Here is a 25,102-nt window from a genome sequence, read left to right on the forward strand (position 1 = left end):
ACTTACCCAGGCCCTCTCCCCCCACCCTATCCTCGTAACTCTGCATATTTCCCATGGCCAATCCATTTAACCTACACATCTTTAGGCACTAAGGGACAATTTAGATGGCCAATCCACCTAAACTGCACATCTTTGGACACTAAGGGACAAATTAGAATGTCAATCCATCCAAGACATGCAGACATGGGGAGAACATGCAAACTGCACATAGACAGTCATCCAAGGCCGGAATTGAACCCTGGACCCTGGAGCTGTGAGACAGCACTGCTAACCACTGTGCCACCGTGCCTCACATTAACCGTGATTTGCGGCATTAAAAAGAGAAATTCTCCTCACCTCCAGGTCTTGTGAGCCCCCTGACTGCTGACCCCGGAATCAATTTTCTTTTTATTTATTTTACCAAACCTTTTCATATCTACAGGTGGTCGATAAGAAGTAGTCACCGAGAAATCCAATAAGGAATTCAGAAGAAACTTCTTTACCCAAAGAGTTGGGAGATCGTGGTACTCACTACCACAGGGAATGGGTGAAGTGAGTGGCATAGATGCATTTAAGAGAAAACTGGGAAAGCGTATGAGGGGGAAGGGAATCGAGGGTTACGGTGGTAGATTTAGATGAGTAAAGGTGGGAGGAGGCGCGAGTGGAGTATAAACGCTGCCTTAGACTGGTTCAGGCTGAATGGCCTCTTTCTGTGCCTTATATCCTTGTACTTTTGAACATCTCTATTAATTCTCCCCTAACTACCTCCGGTCCACTGAGAGCAATCCCAGCTTCCCAGTCTTTCTTTTATTCATTCATCAGATGTGAGCATCGCTGGCCAGGCCAGCATTTATGGCTCAGTCCTAATTGCCCTTGGGAAAGTGGCACTAAACTGCCTTCTTGAACTGCTCCGGTCCATCTGGCGTAGTTACCCTCACAGAACAAAGAACAAAGAACAATACAGCACAGGAACAGGCCCTTCGGCCCTCCAAGCCTGCGCCGCTCCCTGGTCCAAACTAGACCATTCTTTTGTATCCCTCCATTCCCACTCCGTTCATATGGCTGTCTAGATAAGTCTTAAACGTTCCCAGTGTGTCCGCCTCCACCACCTTGCCTGGCAGCGCATTCCAGGCCCCCACCACCCTCTGTGTAAAATATGTCCGTCTGATATCTGTGTTAAACCTCCCCCTCTTCACCTTGAACCTATGACCCCTCGTGAACGTCACCACCGACCTGGGGAAAAGCTTTCCACTGTTCACCCTATCTATGCCTTTCATAATTTTATACACCTCTATTAAGTCTCCCCTCATCCTCTGTCTTTCCAGGGAGAACAACCCCAGTTTACCCAATCTCTCCTCATAACTAAGCCCCTCCATACCAGGTAACATCCTGGTAAACCTCCTCTGTACTCTCTCCAAAGCCTCCACGTCCTTCTGGTAGTGTGGCGACCAGAACTGGACGCAGTATTCCAGATGCGGCTGAACCAACGTTCTATACATCTGCAACATCAGACCCCAACTTTTATACTCCATGCCCCGTCCTATAAAGGCAAGCATGCCATATGCCTTCTTCACCGCCTTCTCCACGGTGAAGAAGGCATATGGCATCCTTGCCTTTATAGGACGGGGCATGGAGTATAAAAGTTGGGGTCTGATGTTGCAGATGTTGTTAAGGAGGGAGTTGTTAAGGAGGGAGTTCCAAGTTTTTGACCCAGCGACAGTGAAGGAATGGGTCAATTACAGGTGAGTGACTTGGAGGGGAACTTGCAGGTGGCGATGCTCCCTTGTGTCTGCTGCCCTTGTCCTTCTAAGCATTAAAGGTTGCAGGTGAAGGGGGAAAAATATACAGATGGGTACACATAAGATGGCTGCCTGGCACACAAACAGTCACCTGGGAAAGAGACATTAAATAGGCACTGACTTTCAGTACAGACAGCCACCTGAGATTAAAACATAAAGGACAGACAGCTATTCAAAGTTAAACATGCAGGAATCAAATCCTACAGGAAGCCAGCCAGGGCTTAAGGATAAGGACAATAGGGGTAGATAATGAGATTAGCTACAGGTGGGATCGGGAATACATAACTGCAGGAAAACCAATTACTGTAAATTACTATATGAATAGGCCGAAACTAAAACCATTGATAGCCACTGACGTAGGAAATGTATCCATTCATAAGACAATGCGATGTTAACATGTTCATGTCTGTATCTGTCTGTATTTGTCTATAACGATGTGTTAACGATCGATCACCTACTGATTACAACAATGTGATAATGGCTAGATGTCCGGTCCATCTATTGTGAAAAGGGTATAAAGATGGACCGCTCCTATTGTCTCATTGAGAGAAGGTTTGCTGCTTGTTAGTGCTTTTTCTCCACGAAGCTTCATTAAAATAAAACTGTATTCTTGAAACCTTCAAGCCTGACTCAGTGGGACATTTCCACAACACAGGTTTGGAATGTGCTGTTGAAGGAGGCTTGGTGAGTTGCTGCAGTGCACCTTGTAGGTGGTATGCATTGCTGCCACTGTGCTTTGGTGATGGACATTGTGAATGTTTAAGGTGGTGACTGGGGTGCCAGTGAAGCAGGTTGCTTTGTCTTGGATGATGCAGTTGTACACCTGCACAGTTACCATGACATCCCTCTCTCCTCAAGACTCAATCATCTGTGATTGCGATCCCTCCCTTGCCCTTGGTTCCTGCCTGATTTACAGTTGCTGGTCGGTTGAGTTTTGTGAATGGCCTGTGTTGAATTTTTATTGAATGCACCAAGCTGTTGTAACCTGCCTGAAAGGGTGCTGGAAATAGATCCAACTGCAACTTCCGGAAGGGAATTAGTTAAGGGATTGAAATGGGAAAAGGTGTTGCAGGGCTTTGGGAGGGCTGGGTGGAGGGTGGGATGTAATGAGACTAATAGGATAGTTACTTTCAAGTGGCCAGGGTATAAATGGTCTCTATGTGTGTTGTCTCATTCTGTGCGATGACTATTGACGCATCTGACAAATTCAAAAGAGACAGGAGCTGGAAAAATGTCTCAGTTCTCTTCACTGTCAGAATGGTTGGCCAAACAAAAGTCCAAATCCCTCCCTCCCACTGCCACCTGTGTCACCATGAGAGATCGGATAAATATCTTTCTTTTTCCAATCCTAGTGATATAGTCCTGATGAAGCAAATGGGGCAAAACATTTATTGTCTTCTTCAATCAACACTAACTTGGTGTCTTTAATATAACCAAATGTCCCAAGACTCTTCACTGAGCCATTATGAAGCAAAATATGACACCATGCCACATTGAACTGGGCACATGAACAAAAGCTTTCTCAAAGAGGTAGGTTCTAAGGAGTGTCTTAAAGAAAGGAACAGAGGTAGAGAGGTGAAGGGAGGGAACTCTTGAGCTTGGTCGGAAAAATGGGAAGGCGACTTATTATCCAAATTTGGGAGATACTTTGGGGTGCTCCGGTGCAGAGGGATCTGGGTGTCCTTGTTCATGAGTCACAGAAAACTAGCATGCAGGTACAGCAGATAATAAAGAAAGCGAATAGAATGTCAGCATTTATAGCTAAAGGAATAGAATATAAAGGTAAGGAAGTATTATTGCAACTATACAAGGCATCGGTGAGGCCGCACCTGGAGTATTGTGCACAGTTTTGGTCCCTTACTTGAGGAAAGATGTAGTGGGATTGGAGGCAGTTCAGAGGAGGTTCACCAGATTGATTCCAGAGATGAGGGGTTTGTCGTATGAAGAGAGATTGAACAGTTTAGGCTGATACTCTCTGGAATTTAGAAGAATGAGGGGAGGTCAAATTGAGGTATACAAAATGATAAAAGGTATGGATAAAGTAGACGTGGAGCGGATGCTTCCTCTTGTGGGGCATTCTAGGACGAGAGGTCATAGTCTTAGGATAAGGGGTAGCAAATTTAAAACAGAGTTGAGGAGAAACTACTTCTCCTAAAGGGTGGTGAATCTGTGGAATTCGCTACCCCAAAGTGCAGTGGATGCTGGGACAGTGAGTAAATTTAAGGAGGAGTTAGACGGATTTTTAATTGGTAATAGGTTGAAGGGTTATGGGGAGAAGGCAGGAAAATGGGGATGAGGAGCATATCAGCCATGATCGAATGGCGGAGTGGACTCGATGTACCGAATGGTCTAATTCTGCTCCTATACCTTATGAACTTATGAACATATGACAGCTGAAGGCCACCAATGGTGGAGCGATTAAAATTGGGGATGCTCAAGAGGTTCGAACTAGAGACACAGATTTCTCAGAGGGTTTACGGGTGAAGGTGATAGGAAAAGATGGAGCCTGGAATTTTCTGACCGCACCATGGCGGGTTCCCCCACAGGGGACGGGATGAGCCATTCAAACCTGACTTCGCCAGGCCCGGAAGATCTCGCTGATGGGAGGGGGCCGGAATATTCCAGCCACAGAATGATCAGGCCCTGGAGAAATTTTAAAACAAGGCCGAGAATTTTTATATCATGGATGGAGTGGGGGTGGTGTTGTCAGGAGCAACTGTGGCTCAGCAAACATGGGGATAGTGGTGGGTGGATGGCCTTTGGTCTGAGTTAGGACATAGGCATCAGGATTAGGCTACTGAGTTGGACGATCAGCCATGATCATGATGAATGACGGAGCAGGCTCGAAGGGCCAAATGGCCTCCTCCTGCTCCTATCTTCTATGTTTCTATGTAATGAAGGGTTGGGGAGGCGATGGCCTAGTGGTATTATCGCTAGACTATTACTCTAGAAGCTCAGCTAATGTTCTTGGGACGAGGGTTCACATCCCGCCATGGCAGCTGGTGGAATTTGAATTCAATAAAAAATATCTGGAATTAAGAATCTACTGATGACCATGAAACCATTGTCGAAAAAACCCATCTGGTTCACTAATGTCCTTGAGGGAAGGAAATCTGCCGTCCTGTAATCTGCGCTGTAATGTTCTATGTTCTATAATAGTGTAGATTAGAGGGGCTTTAGATTGGTACCATTGGTCGGCGCAACATCGAGGGCCGAAGGGCCTGAACTGCGCTGTAATGTTCTATGTTCTATGTCCTTACCCGGTCTGGTCTACATGTGACTCCAGAGCCACAGCAATGTGGTCGACTCTCAACTGCCCTCTGAAATGGCCTCGCAAACCACTCAGTTCAAAGATGACTAGAGATGAGCAATAAATGCTGGCCCAGCCAGCGACGCCCATATCCCACGCATGAATCAAAAAAAAGGGTGGAATGTGAGAAGACCAACTCAGAGGGCATCGGAGCAGTCAAATCTGGAGGTAACAAAGGCATGGATGAGGGTGCCGGCAGCAGAAGAGTAGAAAAAGAGATGGATATGGGTGATGTTACAGAGTTGGAAATAGGCAGTTTTAGTGTGGATACGTGCTTCAAATCTGGCACAGGGGAAGGGGTGCAAACAGTCTGGCTCAGCCTCAGACTGTTGTCAGGGTGAGAATTGGAATGGGTGGCGAGGGAGCAGATTGCGTGGCTGGAACTGACAACAATGGACTCGCTCTTTCCAATATTTAATTGGAGCAAATTTCTGTTCACCCAGCACTGGATGTCTGACAAGCAGTCTGACAATATAGAGATCTGCACCAATTGAGCTGCTGCTCTTGTTATTTCCAATTTCGAGCATCTGCGGTTTTGGTTTCTAATATTTACAGCACTGGCAAGAATAAATTGCGGCAGAATTCCATTGCTGCTCAGCCGTACATGTTGCATTTCAATTGTTAAGTGAGGTATTTTACCATTAGCTGTCAAGTCAAATTTGCTGTGCTTCTGGTAACTGGTCTGTGTTACGTTTCACTGGGTATTTAGTTCAATAGGAAGCCAGAGCAGATCGATCTACCACTATTCATTAGATTTCACATCAATTAATAAACAGCAGGGAGAACTCTGAGCACTACTTCATCATGAAGGCAGGCTGTAAAGGTTCCATTTGCTGGCACCGCAAGCAACAGCTTTAATTCATATCAGATCTTTATAGTAGGAAAATATCCCAAGGCTGGATTGCTGCAATGCCCTGTTGGACAGCCTCAAACCCGTTGGAAAAAATTCTCAGTTTTGTACGAGGGAGGTCATGCCTCAGAAATTTGGTTGAGTTTTTTGAGGAGGTGACAAAAACGATTGACGAGGGAAGGGCCGTGGATGTTTATATGGATTTTAGTAAAGCGTTTGACAAGGTCCCTTATGGCAGGCTGGTGCAAAAGGTTAAATCTCACGGGATAAAGGGTGAGCTAGCTAGATGGGTGGAGAACTGGCTTAGCCAGAGAAGAGTAGCAGTGGAGGGGTCTTTTTCCGGTTGGAGGCCTGTGACTAGTGGTGTTCCGCAGGGCTCTTTACTGGGACCTCTGCTGTTTGTGATATATATAAATGATTTGGAGGAAGATGTAACTGGTGTGATCAGTAAGTTTGCGGACGACACGAAGATTGCTGGAGTTGCGGATAGTGATGAACATTGTCAGAGAATACAGCAGGATATAGATAGGCTGGAACATCGGGCGGAGAAATGGCAGATGGAATTTAATCCAGATAAATGCGAAGTGATGCATTTCGGTAGATCTAATGTAAGGGGGAGCTATACAATAAATGGCAGAACCATCAGGAGTATAGGCACACAGAGGGACCTGGGTGTACAAGTCCACAGATCCTTAAAGTTGGCAGCACAGGTGGAGAGGGTGGTGAAGAAGGCATATGGCATGCTTGCCTTTATTGGACTGGGCATAGAATATAAAAGTTGGCATATGATGTTGCAGCTGTATAGAACGTTGGTTAGGCCACATTTGGAATACTGCATCCAGTTCTGGTCGCCACACTACCAGAAGGACGTGGAGGCTTTGGAGAGAGTACAGAGAAGGTTTACCAGGATGTTGCCTGGTATGGAGGGTCTTAGCTATGAGGAGAGATTGGGTAGACTGGGGTTGTTCTTCCTGGAAAGACAGAGGATGAGGGGCGACCTAATAGAGGTGTATAAAATTATGAAGGGCATAGATAGGGTGAACAGTGGGAAGCTTTTTCCCAGGTCGGAGGTGACGAACACAAGGGGTCACGGGTTCAAGGTGAGGGGGGCAAGGTTCAACACAGATGTCAGGGGGACGTATTTTACACAGAGGGTGGTGGGGGCCTGGAATGCACTGCCAAGCAAGGTGATTGAGGCGGACATGCTGGGATCGTTTAAGATTTATCTAGATAGCCACATGAACAGACTGGGAATAGAGGGATACAAAAGAATGGTCCAGTGGGCACATGAGTGGCGTAGGCTTGGAGGGCCAAAGGGCCTGTTCCTGTGCTGTATTATTCTTTGTTCTTTGTTCACTCCTAGAGTGCTTTAGATACGAAGTCATAATCAGGAGTGCCAGTTGACCTGACGCTCCCATATTTATATACAGGTGAGGCTCCCTGATTAGGCAGGCAATTATGACCTCAATCAGGGAGCTCATACTCAAAGAGGTCAACTCATGGGCCTTACTGAAGTAATTACAATGTGATCTGCTCTTAAAGCAGCCTGCACACTTTTAAAAATATACAACACCTCTCTAAATTCGCTGTCTTTCTCTGCTCACTCCAGGTACTCCTTAAAACCCATCTCTTTGACCAAGCTTTTTGTCATCTGTCCTATTACCCGCTTTTGTGGTTCAGTGCTAAACTTTCTTCGATTAAGGCTCCCGTGAAATACCCTGGAATGTTTTACTGGTCGGAATTCTCCGGTTGTCCATGCTGCCGGGTTTCCCGGGGCCGTGGATTGGAATCAATGGGAAACCTCCCCTCACTGCAGGGAGGCCAGAGAATCAACCACACTGTGTTAAAGGCACTCTTTAAATCGTGGAATCATAGAATCCCTGCAGTGCAGCAGGAGGCCATTTGGCCCATCGAGTCTGCACTGACCACACACACACACAGCAGCAACAACCCAGTCTCTGCTGCTGTGACTAATGCCTGCAGCTCACCACCAGCACCATACAAACGGGGCTGGTGGATCCAGTTAAGTTGATGTCAACCTTGCCCCCTCTTTAGGTGCGTACAACCTCAGCAACATCCAGGTTTAGTCCTCATTGATCCAATTTCTAGGCCACAATCTCTTTTAATCACAGAATCATTCTGAAAAGAAGGAGGCCCTGCAGTCCATCATGCTTGTGCTAGCTTTTTGAAAAGAGTTATCCGATTGGCCCCAGTTCACTTGCTCCACTCCAATCTTATATTCAATTCCATTTGGAGAGTTACTATTGAATCTGCTTCTACCAACATGTGAGGCAATGTATTCCTGACTGCAGAATAAAAAAAATAAAGGTCCAAATCTTCTGTTCAACAGGGTTGTACCCCAGAGGTATCCTGGAAGATGCACTGGGGGCCCCCGGGAGGTTTCCATGCAAGGACTGCACAGGAATTGCCCGGGAAGTTTCAGCTTCCATTCGCCAATTACCCTGCGCTGGGATCGTTTTAACTTCCCCAGCAGACGTTCCCCAGGATTGAAACCATTTCTAACTCCTGGGTGTCTATGGCACTGACACCCCTCCTGAGCCTCCACTGGAACCACCCCCACCTCTCCCAATCATCCCCCCACCCTGATGACTCCGACCTCTCTTACTAGCAGACTACCCCATGATCCTCTCCCTGACGACTGGACTAACACTCCAATTACCCCCCAGTGCCCGACCACCCGACTATCCATCTGACCACCCGACCCCCCCCCCGCCCCCCGACACTCCTCCAACCGCCTAATTATATCCTCACCCCCAAGTACTACCCCTTGTCCATCTAAATCCTGCTCCCACTTCTCCTGACAGCCCAGCCTCCCTCCACCCACTGACTATCTGGCCATCACTCCCCACCACGGGCCCCTCCCCCTCCGATCATTTACTCAAGTACGCAGGGGCAATACTATCTCAGAGAAACGCCTGAAGCAGCATTCTGCCAAGTCACAGATTTCCCCTGTGTTTATACTTTGTGGGTCATGTACACAGAACACTGTTTAAATTTAATTTTTGTCTACATGTAGGCTTATATGAAATGTGGTTCCAGGTTTTTGGTTCACCAGCAGAGTATCAGAGGCTACACTTAATCTGCTCTGACTGAATGAGTGCAACCTTATGACCTCATGGCGCCCGTTTTGCTGCGGGAAAATATCATAAAATTGAGCGTGAAAACTCGCCCGTAAAAAGGATCAGCAACTCTCCCATTTCTACGCTAGCTGGACACTTAGAAAAAAACCTCATAAAATTCCGCCCACTGCCTGTCCTTCCAACAGGAAACAAATTTGATTCCCAAGACCTTGCTGGGGTTTGGCTGACAGAGGGGCCTTGCGTGTGTACAAGATTTGTCAGACAATTCCTGCTACTGATATGGGCTGTTAGTGTTCAGTGATGTACAAAGTTCACCGTCTACATGAGCATTTACGAATGTGCTCTCACTGTAAGTTTAAGTGTGAGATCTAACCTCCCTTTACTAAATCTCTTCATTTCCCCTCACACCACCTGACCACATGCCTGATCTATCCTGCCCCTGGGGTATATGGGCATCACTGGCTGGCCACCATTAATTGCCCATCTCTAATTGCTTTTGGAGGGCAGTTGAAAGTCAACCACATTGCTGTGGCTCTGGAGTCACATGTAGGCCAGACCAGGTAAGGATGGCAGATTTCCTTCCCGAAAGGACATTAGTGAACCAGATGGGTTTTTCCAACAATCGACAATAGTTTCATGCTCATCAATAGACTCTTAATTCCAGATTTTTTTTTTTGTTGAATTCAAATTCCACCATCTGCCGTGGCAGGATTCGAACCCGGGTCCCCAGAACATGAGCTGAGTTTCTGGGTTAATCGTCTCCTGATAATGCCACTAGGCTGTCACCTCCCCTTCTCTCCTGTCCACGTGGCTTGGGGCCTTGAAACTTACTTGCTTCTGGCAGCTAGTGGGGTAAAAAGAGGAATATGCTTTCACTTCTCCCAATGCTGTTGCCCCGCATGGAATGGCTTCTAGGGGCAGCTGCACTGCACATTTCTCAGAAGGCCTGGGGCAGACATCGGGGCTCCAGGGTAAGTGAAAAGGAATGGAGGGGGCAAGTCGATGGTGATTATTGCTCCAGAGAAGATTTGGGCCACATTCTTCCCAGCTCTCCATCCCCAGCCCTATTTAATGCCAATTATCCAAATCAATGTCCTCAGTTTACAAACCCTCCTGCCAATGGGAATTGCCTGTTCCTCTACTCTATCACAAGTCCCCATCATTTTGAATGATAGGTGATGTCCTGCACTACAGGGCTTTGCCCCTCACATTGCCTTCTCAGTAATAAACACACTGCCGTGACATACTCACAGCTGAACATCGAGGAATACTCGTTTGTCCTCTCCGACATGAATCCTCCAGATACAGTCCTCTCCTTCATCATAGGGTTCCGGCCAGTTTGGAGAGAGGATAACTCCTGCTGGGCTGGACAGCTCCCCACCACAAACCGCTGAAAGAAACCAGAGCAGAGTGAGACAATGATCTGGAAGACGCAAGTCTGCTCAGTAATTGTTGACAGGGTTCTGGTGCTTTTTCCCCCGTGGGACAAGGTTGAACTGGGGATGCAGATCAAAATGAAGTTGGGGGGAGTGGGGGAGGGGGTGCGATGATCTCCAATTTAAGACTTGGGATGAGGAGGAATTTCTTTTCTCAGAGAGTCATTAATCTTTGGAATTCTCTACTTCAGAGAGCAATAGGCGTAGGGTCATTGAGTATATTCAAGGCTGAAGTAGACAGAATTTTGATCTACCAGGGAATTAAGGGTTATGGAGCAGGGGCATAGCCAGGGGGAGCGGGTGGGGAGGGGGTGCTGCAGGATGGAAAGTGGAGATAAAGCCACAAATACATCCACGATCGTATTGAATGTTGGAGCAGGCTCGAGGGCCCATATGGCCTTCTCCTGCTCCTATTCCCTATATTCTTAACTCTGGACGGGATTTTCCAGTCTTGTCCGCCCCGAGGCTGGGAGTTCCTGCCCAAGGTCAATGGGCCTTTAAATGTTCAAATTTTCCGTCCCGCCTGTGGTGATTCCCGAGGCAGGCAGGACTGGAAAATTTACCCCTCTATCTTAAATAGCCAGTTCTGGTAGGGGAGCACACAGATCTTACAATCTAATCCAAATCGCTGAACTGAAATTTCCTTCTGCTTCTATTTGCCTCACATTTCCGGTAACTCAGGTCAAATACTGAATGGAAATTAAACTCTTGGTCTAAATACGGGGGTGGCAAGGTGGCACAGTGGTTAGCACTGCTGCCTCACAGCGCCAGGGACCCAGGTTCGATTCCGGCCTCAGGTGACTGTCTGTGTGGAGTCTTCATGTTCTCCCCGTGTCTGCGTGGGTTTCCTCCGGGTTCTCCCGTTTCCTCCTACACTCCAAAGATGTGTGGGTTAGGTTGATTGGCAATGCTAAATTGCCCCTTAGTGTCAGGGGGACTAGCTAGCGTAAATGCATGGGGTTATGGAGATAGGGCCTGGGTGGGATTGTGGTCGGTGCAGGCTCGATGGGCTGAATGGCCTTCTTCTGCACTGTAGGATTCTATGGTTTCAAATATTCAGATAAGAATTGAGATTTCTTGGATCTTTCACTTGCCTCCAGCAATGCTGTCCATTCACATCTCCTCCAGCTGACACCTCTTTCAACACATGCTTCACTCGCACCTTAAGTATCGGCCCCTTCAGTCAGAACCCTCCTGGTTCTAATATTTTATAACATTGGAGTCTTGCATCTAAAACTTTCACTCTCTTCTCAGCCTGGCTATCCCAGAAGTTCAACTCATGGTTAATAGAGTCCATCAGTTCCCTTTCGGAGAAACGTGAGGCGGAATTCTCCAGCCGCGCTTGTCTAAAAGCCGGAAATTCCCGCCCCACTGTCAATGGAGTTTCACATTGTCCGCAACCCGCCCGCTAAAATTCCAGTGGCGGGCAGGGTGGGAGAATTCCGGCTGTGGTTCTTATTGGGGACCTTAACCCCAATATAAAAGGTAAGTTTTCCTCCCCCAAAAGCACCTGGGCCATCACATACGAAACAACGATTTTACATTTCAAAAGCGATCAACTGGCATCAACACTTGGGAGAGACTGTGGATGTGTCAGGGGCTATAAAAATATGAATTCTTTCTTCCTGGCTACGTAGAAGGTCATTTTGGCATTTTCCAAAATCAAGAAATGTTCTCAACCAAAAAAAAACAGAAGACGCTGGACAATCTCAGCAGGTCTGACAGCATCTGTGGAGAGAGATTAGAGCCAACGTTTCGAGTCTGGATGCCACTTCGTCAGGGCGCTGAAGAGAGGTGCACGGTGGCACAGTGGTTAGCACTGCTGCTTCACAGCGCCAGGGATGCAGGTTCGATTCCCAGCTTGGGTCGCTGTCTGTGTGGAGTTTGCATGTTCTCCCCGTGTCTGCGTGGGTTTGCTCCGGTTTCCTCCCATAGTCCGAAAGATGTGCTGGTTAGATGCATTGGCCATGCTAAATTCTCCCTCAGTGTAGCCGAATAGGTGCCAGAGTGTGGCGACTAGGGGAATTTCACAGTAATTTCATTGCAGTGTTAATGTAAGCCTACTTGTGACTAATAAGTAAACTTTACTTTACTTTAAGGTGGGGGAAGGAAGCTCTGACGAAGGGTCATTCAGACTTAGCCCCCAACACTGAGCTTAGGAGAAACTACTTCCCTCAGAGGTTTGTGAATCTGTGGAACTCGAAGGGCTGAATTGCCTACTCCAGCTCCTAAGTTCCTATGTAATTTTTGTACGGTTCTATTCTTCCTCACATCACTACGCCCAAAAGCTTTCATTTACCTCTGCAAAGTGGCTCAGTCTCATTCCAATATGGCTCCCTGATGTCAATGCACTCGATAACAGATGATCCATGTTCCATAGTGTAACCTGGGTCACATGTAAACTCCACCACTGACCCTACACTGTAGGAAGGGTTGGTCGCTGTAAAGTTCCCATTCTGCATGTAGGGTTCGAAGCAGTGTCCACGCTCGAAGGCTGAGGAAAGATATAAACAGAGAGATGCAAACATTACAGATTGGCTATAACGGGGGGACATTAATTACCCAAATGTAGACTGGGACAGCGATAGTGTAAAGGAGGAATGGGGCAAGAGTTCCTAGCTTGTGTTTCGGAGGAGTTTTGACAGGATTATGTGTCCTGTCCACAGAAAAAAGGATACGCTGTCAGACTTGGTTCTTTGAAATGTGGTGGGCCAAACTGATCAAGTGTCAGTGTGGGAACAATGTTTAGGAAACAGTGATCATTGTATCGTTAGGATTACGATAAAATGGAAGACATGCTGGGGAAGACAGGATAGGTGGTGCGTAGGCCACACATTGCATTTTACAAATCCTCTTGCCATCAAACTTGCTGGTTAGGTCCACAAAATTCTGCCTGATAGTTTTATTGTCTGTAGTGGCGGTGTCACCATTGTAATGTCCTAATCTAGACTATACTCATCCTTGGGCTGGCTTTAAATCCAGGTCCCTTGTGCTACAGAACTGAGTAGTAAATCAAATCCTGGCCTCATCGCAATGAACGGGGTAAAATATTCTGCCCATACACTGGACTCCTTTCATAGAATCATAGAAAACCCTACGTTGCAGAAGGAGGCCATTCAGCCCATCGAGCTTGCACCGACAACAATCCCACCCAGGCCCTATCACCGTAACCTCCACATATTTACCCTGCTAGCCCCCCTGACACTAAGGGGCAATTTTTTATGGCCAATCAACCTAGCCCGAACATGTTTGGAGTGTGGGAGGAAACCCGGAGGAAACCCATGCAGACACAGGGAGAAAGTGCAAACTCCACACAGACAGTGACCCGAGGCTGGAATCGAACCCGGGTCCCTGGCGCTGTGAGGCAGCAGTGCTAACCACTGTGCCACCGTGCTGCCCTTCCTCTCCCATGACTGTGGGGTTTGAAATTGTGGTCGCGTGGCCCCTTAAAGGGGGGCGATCTCCAAGGGCCAAGTGATCGGGCCGGACTCTATGGGAATGTCGAGATGGTCGAGGCAATTGGGTGCAAGGACACGTGTCCCGGGTTAGGGAGGATCCTCAGTTGGGGGCCAGGAAGAAGTGGAAACGACTTGAACAGTTAGTTCTGTCAGAACCTTGTTTATAAATAACTATTTATCATTGGCAATAAATGCTTTTATACTTTGAGCTTCACTGAGTTGCCCTCGGTTTGCTATAGAAATGGAAAGCTCACTCGTACCTTCATATCGAATGTTGAAACCGCCCGCTGTCTTCGTTTCATCAGAGGTGAATTCTATCCGGACAAAGGGCTCATTGCTGATCAAACCTTCCAGAGGGAAGAATTCATTCTTTAAAGAATCATATATAGCTGATGCGAAGGTGCCCTCTCCACTGTAGACGCTCAGTCTGATCAATAAAGGGGAGAAACAAATTCAGATTATTAAGTATTCTGCTCAATATGGTCTTGTCAATCTTTATGTTCCACTGACTCTCCTATATTCCTTTGCCCCTCATGTACTTATCTAGATTCCCTTTGAATACATCGATGCTATCCAACTCAACTATAACAGTCCCCTGACTTGCCTTCTGGATTTTTTTAAAATTCATTCGTGGGACATGGGCGTTGCTGGCTGGCCAGCATTTATTACCCATCCCTAGTTGCCCGAGAGCAGTTGAGAGTCAACCACATTGCTGTGTCTCTGGAGTCACATGTAGGCCAGACCAGGTAAGGATGGCAGATTTCCTTCCCTAAAGGATATTAATGAACCAGATGGGTTTTTCCGACAATTGACAATGGTTTCATGGTCATCAGTAGCTTCTTAATTCAAGGTATTTTTAATTGAACTCAAATTCCACCATCTGCCGTGGTAGGATTCGAACCCGGGTCCCCAGAACATCAGCTGAATTGCTGGTTTCATAGTTTAGTGATAATACCACTTGGCCATCGCCTCCCCCCTATTTATGAGTAACTATCTTCAATTTATGACCTCTGGCTCTGGTCTCACTCACATCGGAAACATCTTTTCCGCATTGACTCCGTCAAAGTCTTCCATCACCTTGAAGATCTGTAATCAGTCACCCCTTTGACTTCTCATTTCTACAGTAAAAAGCCCCAACCTACGCAATCTTTGATGATAGGCATCATGGGCGGAATTTTATGACCTCATCGCGCCCGTTTTGCAGTGGGAAAATGTTGTAAAATCGGGTGTGATGTAATTAGTGGGAACGGCACCTGTTTTTGCGCCCATTCCCATTTTGCCAAGAAAAGAAAATCGGCACGATCGGGAGCCAGCCCAAAACGGGAGAAATGTTAATTTGCATTTTTTTACATTCATCACAGTGTCATTAGTGAGTTTCACTCCCAATCGTCCCAGCTCACCCGCCTTAACCACCTCATTCGCTGCAGCTGGATCGGTGAGGAAAACACCTCCTCTATAAAAATCGGGTTCAGACGCTTGATCAGTGAGGGTGAGCGAGGAGGTAAGTCTCTGTGTTCAAGCTGCTCCGTGCTGCTCAGAGGGGGTTGTTTCATGTCTGTCCATCCTTGGGGAGCTGTTCCTTGTTAGGACAGATCAGCTGCAGGCAGTTTAGGCAAGTCACGCGCCCATTAGAGCATTCCAGTGAGTTTAGTGTAGTTTGCCTTGTCACCATGGAGGGGAAGTTTTTTTTAAAAGTTTACTTATTAGTGTCACAAGTAGGCTTACATTAACACTGTGAAAAGCCCCTAGTTGCCACACTCCAGCGCCTGTTTGAGAAAGGAATACTGGAAACCCACGCAGACACGGGGAGAACGTGCAGACTCTGCATAGACAACGACCCAAGCTGGGAATTGAACCTGGGTCCCTAGCGCTGTGAGGCAGCAATGCTAACCATTGTGCCACCGTGCCGCCCGCCAAGTCAGTACTTGTAGGTGTGCTGATGGAGGGGGACAGGATTTGTGCCTCTGTGATGATCGGGGGCAAGGGAGGGAGAGGATCATGTCAGCCAGCCATCGAGGCCAGCGGGGTGATGAGGGGGCCATGTGAAAGGGGGTTTGGGGGAATGGGGTAGGTGAGGTGAGGGAGGAATAAGGGGGTCAGTAATGTTGGCGGGGTCTTCAATGTCCATGGGGGGAGGGGGAGTCTGTATCTGGCCCGCGGGGGTTCTGTCAGCAGAGCCGCTTTTTGTCCCGTTTTTCTGCACATGCGCAGTTTGTGGCTCCGATCTGGTACGCTGGCTGTCTGGTGAATTAGGCCACACCCAATACCTTGAGCGGCTAGAAATGGTCTAGCCCATATTTTCAAAGACTAATTGCATAAAATTGGGCGTGAAAACTTGCCCGAAAAACCGATCAACAACTCTCCCGTTTTCACGCTAGCTGGACACTTAGAAAAAAATCTCATAAAATTCCGCCCAATTTCTCAGCTCTGGTACAATTCCAAAATATCTTTTTTGGATCTTCCCGAATTCCTCTCCATCCTTTTCATCACATGGAGATTGGAATGTTCAGAGTAATTCAGGTGTGGTCTTTACGAGATTCTTTTAAGAGGTAAAATCCCTACAGTGCAGAAGGAAGCCATTCGGCCCATCACACCTGCACCGACCCGAAGACAGAGGGCCTCACTCGAGCGAGGCCAAAAATTCCCGCCCGAGGTTAACGGATATTTCCGTTGTCTGCTCCCCGTCCGCTCTGATTCCGTGGCGGGCGGGGTGGTAGAATTCCGGCGAGAGTGTCTTATCCAGGCCATCTCCCTGTAACCTCGCACATTCACCATGGCTAATCACCATCTAACCTACACACCTTGGGACACTGAGGACTAATTTAGCATGGCCAATCCAAGGAACCTGCACACCTTTGAACTGTGGAGGAAACCGGAGCACCCGGAGGAAACCCACGCAGACACGGGGAGAACGTGCAATCTCCACACAGACAGTGGCCCAAGCTGGGAATCGAACCCGGGTCCCTGACACTGTGAGGCAGCAGTGCTAACCACTGTGCCACTGTGCCACCCCATCTGGATGTAATTCACGTGGACCAGGGGATTTATCCTCTTAAAGTTTGATTAGTCTATCAATTACCACCCTCCTTTCGAGCTTACAAGTCTTTATATCCTTTTTGATTTCTTCTTTGAATGCCATTAGTAGGTGTAGTAATTAATTAATATTTCTGCAATTTCACTGTCATTACCAATGTGTTTATTCCTGAATGCATTCATTAGTGACCCTATCCTGATCTTTCTTGCATTTGTAGAATATCTCACCATTTTAACTCAGTAACATCCAGTCAAACAGTAAAGTTCCCGATATAACGCAATGATGGCAGGAAAAAGCTCAGACTCATGATTCCCGCAACGTTTGCTAATTTTATTGTAAAGTATCTGTGTGTGAACACAGGCATAATACACATGGAAAGAGTAAACGGTTTATTCACCCAAGTTTGACATTGCTCTGAGGATTGCTTAATATTTAAAAAAAGATCACAGAACCTTGGGTCACTGTCCGTGCGGAGTTTGCATGTTCTCCCCGTGTCTGTGTGGGTTTCCTCCCACAGTTGAATGATGTGTGGGTTAGATGGATTGGCCATGCTAAATTGCCCCTCAGTGTCAGGGGGACTAGCCGGTTCAATACATGGTGTTACGGGGATAGGGCCTGGGTGGGAGTGTTGTTGGTGTAGCCTTGATTGGCCGAATGGTCTCTTTCTTCACAGTCTGGATTTTATTCCATGAGAATTTAGTAAAACAAAAGCTATTTACCTGTGAGGACCTAGTTAAAGGCCATTCGCTAGAATTATACTAGGAGGAAGGTGAGATATGAACCAAATGTCAGTGTCAAACTCCAGGGATGAGGTTCTCCAGCCTCCCAGCCACATTTTTCCCGCCGGCGAGAGGTGGTGCTTTGTTTGCTAGCGGCGGGATTCTCTGGAAATTCCCATTGACATCACCCAACGCCGGCGGGAAGCCTGGGGGTGGGGGTGCGCTGTCGGCAGGACCAGAGAATCGCGCTGGCATGAACAGGTTAAAGAGATGCGTATTGTCTACAGCCAGGACAGTTAGTGAGATTTTGCAAGCCCAGGCAAGTCGTGGGGGTTACAGATAGTGTGACATGAACCCAAGATCCCGGTTGAGGCCGTCTTCATGTGTGCAGGACTTGGCTATCAGTCTCTGCTCAGCGACTCTGCATTCTCTTGTTTGTGCAGGCCACCTTGGAGAATGCTTACTCGAAGATCAGAGGCCGAATGCCCGTGACCGCTGAAGTGTTCCCCAACAGGAAGAGAACAGTCTTGCCTGGTGATTGTCGAGTGGTGTTCATTCATCTGTTGTCGTAGCGTCTGCATGGTCTCCCCAATGTACCATGCCTCGGGACATCCTTTCCTGCAGCGTATCAGGTAGACAATGTTGGCCGAGTTGTCCCTGGCACTGTGAGGCAGCAGTGTTAACCGCAGTGCCACCGTGCCACCCTGTCAATTATCACAGACACTGCCCAACCAAACTACTGAGATGTTTCTGAGCATCCACAGTATTCTGCTTGCTTTTTTTTAAAAAAAAAGGAAGTTCACTTTTCAATTTCGGCCTTGGGTCACTGTCTGTGTGGAGTTTGTACATTCTCCCCGTGTCTGCATGGTTTCCTTCGGATGCTCCGGATTCCTTCCACAGTCCAAAGATGTGCAGGTTAGGTTGATTGGCCATGCTAAATTGACCCTAGAGTCAGGGAATTAGCAGAGTGAATACGTGGGGTTACGGGAATATGGCCTGGGTGGGATTGTGGTCGGTGCAAACTCGATGGGCCGAATGGGTTCCTTCCGCACTGTAGGGATTCTATGATTCAATGACTTTTGTGATGCTTTGGATGAAACTTTTGAGTTGCTTTATCCAGATTCCGTTCAACATTGCATTAGGCTCTAAGAATGGAGGACATTTGTGGCTCACAAGATCTATTGCGCCTCTTTGGTCATCTTGTATCTAGAACAGAGGTGTGCTCCCATATCCATTAATTCCTGGGTATTTATTCATTTTACTCTGACTGTGTTTACCCCAGTCCAACGCCGGCATCTCCGCAACTCTTACTGTGTTTACCCCAGTCCAACGCCGGCATCTCCACATCATATTTATTCATTACACAGATGACCAGGACAAAGAGAGCCGAGTCCATGAAATGGGCTTTCCTACCTTGGCGTTCGGCCAACTTGTAAATATATTGAATTCTCCACAGAGAGGATGTACAGAGTCTTCATTACTTTTTATCAACTGGTAGTGTGGCTCATTAGCTGCTCAAGTATTGTGAAAGGATCACTGTTACAGGTGTATCATGTTGCATTTTTGCCAAATCCCGCCACCTGGGTGTTTCTTAAAAAATGTTCTTGGGATGTGAGTGTCGTGGACAAGGCCAGCGATTATTGCGCCTTCGTAATTGCGAACGTGGTGGCGGGCCACCTTCTTGAACCAGTGCAGTCCATGTGGTATAAGTCTAGACAAGATTGCCTGTTTAAAGATCGTGAGTGTTTGTGAGTGGGCCCTTATTTCACAACAATAAAATGGTGGGGAAATGTCTGATGGGGAAAGCCTGGCCCATGTTGAATCCAGATGTGTAAAGATGGAGACTAGGAGGCAGAAACTCTTGCACATCGTCCTGAATGACCCAACAAAGTTTTCCTTCAACAACCAAGTGTACTGCTGTCCGTGCAGTTTTGTCTCCGGTGAATGGGTGGGATTCCCACCGAGAACCTGTCTGCCCAAACCCAGACGCAATTTCACACTTGGGCAGGGAAGGCCTTGGGCGGGAAACCTGCCCATTCACCTATTAAGGTCCTTAGGTAGCAACTTAATGGTCACTTAAAAGCCTTATCCTGCCCAGTCTCATATTTTACACGGGTGGGAACAGGTGTGGGTAGGGTGGGTAAAAGGCCTTTGCATTTCCCCATCTCAGGCAGGAAGGGGGGGCCTTATTCCAAAGGCCCCTTCAGAGTCGGGGTGCCTCCCTTCCTGGGACACTGGAACGCCAGGACATCCTTCCCCACTGGCCTATCCCCTGACACCACGATGATCCCTTTTCCAAACACCCAGGGCGGAATTCTCCGGCCACACTTGTCTAAAAGCCAGAAATTGCCACTCGACCATCAATGGTGTTTCGCATTCTCCCCAACTGGCCCGCTAAAATTCCAGTGGTGGGCGGGATGGGAGAATTCTGGCCCCAATGCGTCCCCTACTCTCCCAGGATCCCCAGGACTTACCTTGTCTCAGGTCCTGGGACTTAGTCCCAGGCAGAGCATTGCAGTACCGCCTCTGGCCACTGCAGTGCTGTGCCTGACGATTGGCTGACAGCTCTCACAGGTAGGATGTCCTTCCAAGGGCAGACGGAAGTCCCGTCCACTGCCGATCAATGCTTAAGTGAGCGTTAAATGACAATGGGAGTTTGCGAACTGGCGGCGGCTGCATGTTAGGTGTTGACTCTTGGGATAGTGAGCGCCAATCACTTGTCATCCTTAAGCATTCTACCCATAGAAAGATTTACAGTGCAGAAGGAGGCCATTGTCTCCATGTCACATTGGAATTGAGATTGAAGATAATTTTCATATGGCTGCAGATACCAGGGCGTTAAATAACTTTATCACACAATTCACATTGGCAGCAATAACAGCAATGGGAGCCATCTTGGGAAAAGCATAGGACTTGGTTTAGTGAACATTCTAATGAATAACTCACTGAGATTTTCTCAGCTGTTCTCATTCCTCTGCATTTTGTTGAGGAAAGATATATTCCTCTGCCTGTAATCTTTGTACATGTGTTGTCGTGGTGGGGGAATTTGTTACTTGAGGGGCCTTACATTGGTAAGACTAACTGTAACCTCAACCCTTCATTAACAGGGAACTATTTGTATAGAATCCTACAGTGCAGAAAGAGGCCATTCGGCCCATCGAGTCTGCACCAACCACAATCCCACCCAGGCCCTATCCACATATCCCTACATATTTACCCACTAACCCCTCTAACCAATGCATCCCGGGACACTAAGGGGCAATTTAGAATGGCCAATCAACCTGACCCGCACATCTTTGGACTGTGGGAGGAAACCGGAGTACCCGGAGAAAACCCACGCAGACACAGGGAGAATGTGCAAACTCCACACAAACAGCGACCCGACCCGGGATTCGAACCCAGGTCGCTGGAGCTGTGAAGCAGCAGTGCTAACCACTGTGCTACCATCCCTATATTCCCATCTTATTCATGTATTTGTCCAGACGCCCCTTGAAAGTCACTATCGTATCTGCTTCCACTACCTCCTCCGGCAGCGAGTTCCAGGCACCCACCGCCCTCTGTGTAAAAAACCTGCCGCATACATCTCCTTTAAACCTTGCCCCTCGCACCTTAAACCTATGCCCCCTAATAATTGACTCTTACATCCTGGGAAAAAACTTCTGTCTATCCACTCTGTCCATGCTCCTCATAATCTTGTAGACTTCGATCAGGTCGCCCCTCAACCTCCGTCGTTCCAGTGAGAACAAACCAAGTTTCTCCAACCTCTCCTTGTAGCTAATGCCCTCCACACCAGGCAACATCCTGGTAAATCTTTTCTGTACCCTCTCCAAAGCCTCCACATCCTTCTGGTCGTGTGGCGACCAGAATTGAACACTATATTCCAAGTGCGGCCTAACTAAGGTTCTATAAAGCTGCAACATGACTTGCCAATTTTTGAACTCAATGCCCCAAATGTAAAGGTTGGCCATCGATATGGTATAGTGAGAATTAAGGATTATTGAAACTTAGATCGCTGTGTGAGAATTCGAGTGTAATGCTTTAAGAAATTGCATTGCTCGTAAGATGAATGTGAGAATCCACAATGAAGGGAAGTGACGATTTTGACTGCTTTATTTGGTGAGAGCATCTGCTTCAGTTGACAAAGTGCGAATATTTCCTTGTAGTTGTTTGTGGTGCATTATGAGGCTATTTGTCGTTTGAAAGCCGAGTGGATAATTCCTGTGCACCGACCCTTTAAATTCAGTGTGACAACAACGCGCAGATGGGCAGGAGCAAGCTGCGAGGAGAAGTCACGGGAACCTCCCAAACGCCAACAGCTTGGCTCCATCTTTAGCAATTCTATACAAGCGAAGACTGGCAATAGTTCAACGCTCACTGAGCCATGAGCCTAATGCTGCTTGCAGTCGATGTGTTCAATGGCAGGAGCCCTTACTGAATCTGACCCCGAAACATGAGACTGACAGGGTCAAAATTAGAGCAAAAAATGCTGGTAAATCTCATGCGGATCTGACAGCGTCTGTGGAGAGAGAATAGACATGATGTGGAGATGCCGGCGTTGGACTGGGGTAAACACAGTAAGAAGTCTCACAACACCAGGTTAAAGTCCAACAGGTTTATTTGGTAGCAAATACCATAAGCTTTCGGAGCACAGCTCCTTCGTCAGATGGCGTGGATATCTGACTCCATCTGACGAAGGAGCTGTGCTCCGAAAGCTTATGGTATTTGCTACCAAATAAACCTGTTGGACTTTAACCTGGTGTTGTGAGACTTCTTACTGAGAGAGAATAGAGCCAATGTTTTGAGTCTGGATGACCCTTTATCAGAGCTCTGGCGAAGGGTCATTCAGACTCAGAACATTGGCTCTATTCTCTCTCCACAGATGCTGTTGGATCTGCTGAGATTTTCCAGCATTTTCTGTTTTTGTTTCCGATTCCTGCATCTGCAGTATTATGCCTTTATTTTAGGGTCACAATTATGATGTAATCCTGCCAGTCAGAGTATCATACAACGCAGAGATGACGCAAATGGCGGCACGGTGACACAGTGGTTAGCACTGCTGCCTCACAGCGCCAGGGACTCAGGTTCGATTCCCGGCTTGGGTCACTGCCTGTCTGGAGTCTGTATGTTCTCTCCGTATCTGCGTGGGTTTCCTCCAGGTGTTCCGGTTTCTTCCCACAGTCTGAAAAACGTGCTGGTTGGGTGCATTGGCCGTGCTAAATTCTCCCTCAGTGTACCCGAACAGACGCTGGAGTGTGGCGACTAGGGGATTTTCACAGTAACTTCATTGCAGTGTTAATGTGGGCCTACATGTGACACTAATAAATAAACTTTAAAAAAAGAGAGGTCATTTGGTCAGCTGTGCCTGTGCCAGCTCTTTGAAAGAGCTAGCCAATCAATCCTACTCTTCTGTTCCTTCTCCCACAGAGCTGCAAATGGCTTCTTTTTGATTAACTATCCGAGTGACCACCCCAAACCTCTCCACCTCTCCGAATGACCACCCCAAACCTCTCCACCTCTCTGAGTGACCACCCCAAACCTCTCCACCTCTCTGAGTGACCACCCCAAACCTCTCCACCTCTCCGAGTGACCACCCCAAACTTCTCCACCTCTCTGAGTGACCACCCCAAACCTCTCCACCTCTCCGAATGACCACCCCAAACCTCTCCACCTCTCCGAGTGACCACCCCAAACTTCTCCACCTCTCCGAATGACCACCCCAAACTTCTCCACCTCTCCGAGTGACCACCCCAAACCTCTCCACCTCTCCGAGTGACCACCCCAAACCTCTCCACCTCTCCGAGTGACCACCCCAAACCTCTCCACCTCTCCGAGTGACCACCCCAAACCTCTCCACCTCTCCGAGTGACCACCCCAAACCTCTCCACCTCTCCGAGTGACCACCCCAAATCTCTCCACCTCTCCGAATGACCACCCCAAACCACTCCACCTCTCCGAGTGACCACCCCAAACCTCTCCATCTCTCTGAGTGACCACCCCAAACCTCTCCAACTCTCCGAGTGACCACCCCAAACTTCTCCACCTCTCCGAGTGACCACCCCAAACCTCTCCACCTCTCCGAGTGACCACCCCAAATCTCTCCAACTCTCCGCCTTTAGATGGCTCAGTGTCAGATTTTGTTTGATAAAATTCCTGTTCAATGACTTGGAAGGTTTTACTCAGTCAGGGGCTCTATATAAATGCAGGTTGTTGTTCTTGTTGAGAAGGCAGATTGCATTTTCCAGGTCTGCGATTGAATCATCGAATCCCTACAGTGCAGAAGGATTGCCATTCGGCCCATCGAGTCTGCACTGACCACAATCCCATCCAGACCCTATCACCGCCGTAACCCCATGCATTTACCCTGCAAATCCCCCTGATACTAAGGGGCAATTTAGCATGGCCAATCCACCTAACCCGCACGCCTTTTGGACCATGGGGGGAAACCGGAGCACCCAGAGGAAGTCGATGCAGACACGGGGAGAATGTGCAAACTCCACACAGGCAGTGGCCCAAGCCGGGAATCGAACCCATTTCCCTGGCGCTGTGAGGCAGCAGTGCTCACCACTGTGCCACCGTGCTGATTGATCACTTATTGTAGTTTTGACAATTGAATCAGGCTCAAACAAGCCTAAAGCCACATTTCCCAGAAAGCTTTCTCTCCCGCAGAGTTTAAACATGTTTAACTTGGCTTCAATGGAAATTTTATAAAGTGGAGCACAAAAGCTCAGTGAAGCAACAGTCACTCTCATTTAAAAAAAACCTACAGCTCACTGACTAATATCTTGCTTGTGATATGCATGATTTCACAATCATTCAACAGCAGCCTGGCGTTGGCATATTTAGAATCATTCCAAGGGGGACAATCTCCTGCTGGGATCTTCATGTCCTGCTGACAGTGACCCCTCCACCCTGGTTGTCGGAGGGTGAAGACAACATGAAAACCCGTTGACACAGCAGGACCAGCAGATCTCGCCACCGGCTGGTTGTGGGGCTGCCCCCACCATGGCGGAGAGAGGGGGCATAAATATAGCAACATGGAAGCTAGATGGTTCCCCACCATCAGGAACATTCTTTCTGAATCTAACCCGTCATTCACCCGTGAAGTCTGTTAAGAGAGGGCAGGATTTTGTACCTTGGGTCAGGACTCAATGTCAAGGTCAAACGTGGGTCACAGCCCCAACATTATGTGGTGAGGACTCACCTGTCATTGATTTCCTCTTGCTTGGCCAATGAGTGACCAGAGAGCGTGCTTGACATCCAATATAAGATGGAGGGCAGGTTCCCTAGGCTGGAGGGCCAATAGGAGGCCCTCGAGTATGGAACCTGCCCTCTCTGTTCTTCAAATGGCTGCCAGGCCAGCGCTGCGGAGCGGAAGTATCTTCACAGGTCAGCCTGCAGCTGTGACCAGGCAGGTTG

At 47.9% G+C, this 25,102-nt stretch overlaps 1 protein-coding gene across 1 annotated transcript in view; it reads right to left on the minus strand.

Moving 5' to 3' along the window:
- Positions 1-25,102, minus strand: part of LOC144502294 (seizure 6-like protein) — a 150,864-nt gene that overhangs the window by 66,136 nt on the left and 59,626 nt on the right. The window contains exons 7-9 of the mRNA XM_078226107.1: positions 14,194-14,360; positions 12,775-12,969; positions 10,291-10,429 (exon numbers count right to left, since the gene is read on the minus strand). Coding sequence (XP_078082233.1) covers positions 10,291-10,429; positions 12,775-12,969; positions 14,194-14,360 — 501 coding nt within the window. The remainder of the gene's footprint in view (positions 1-10,290; positions 10,430-12,774; positions 12,970-14,193; positions 14,361-25,102) is intronic.

Source organism: Mustelus asterias, chromosome 13 (genome assembly GCF_964213995.1).
Source record: "Mustelus asterias chromosome 13, sMusAst1.hap1.1, whole genome shotgun sequence".
Classification (NCBI taxonomy): domain Eukaryota; kingdom Metazoa; phylum Chordata; class Chondrichthyes; order Carcharhiniformes; family Triakidae; genus Mustelus; species Mustelus asterias.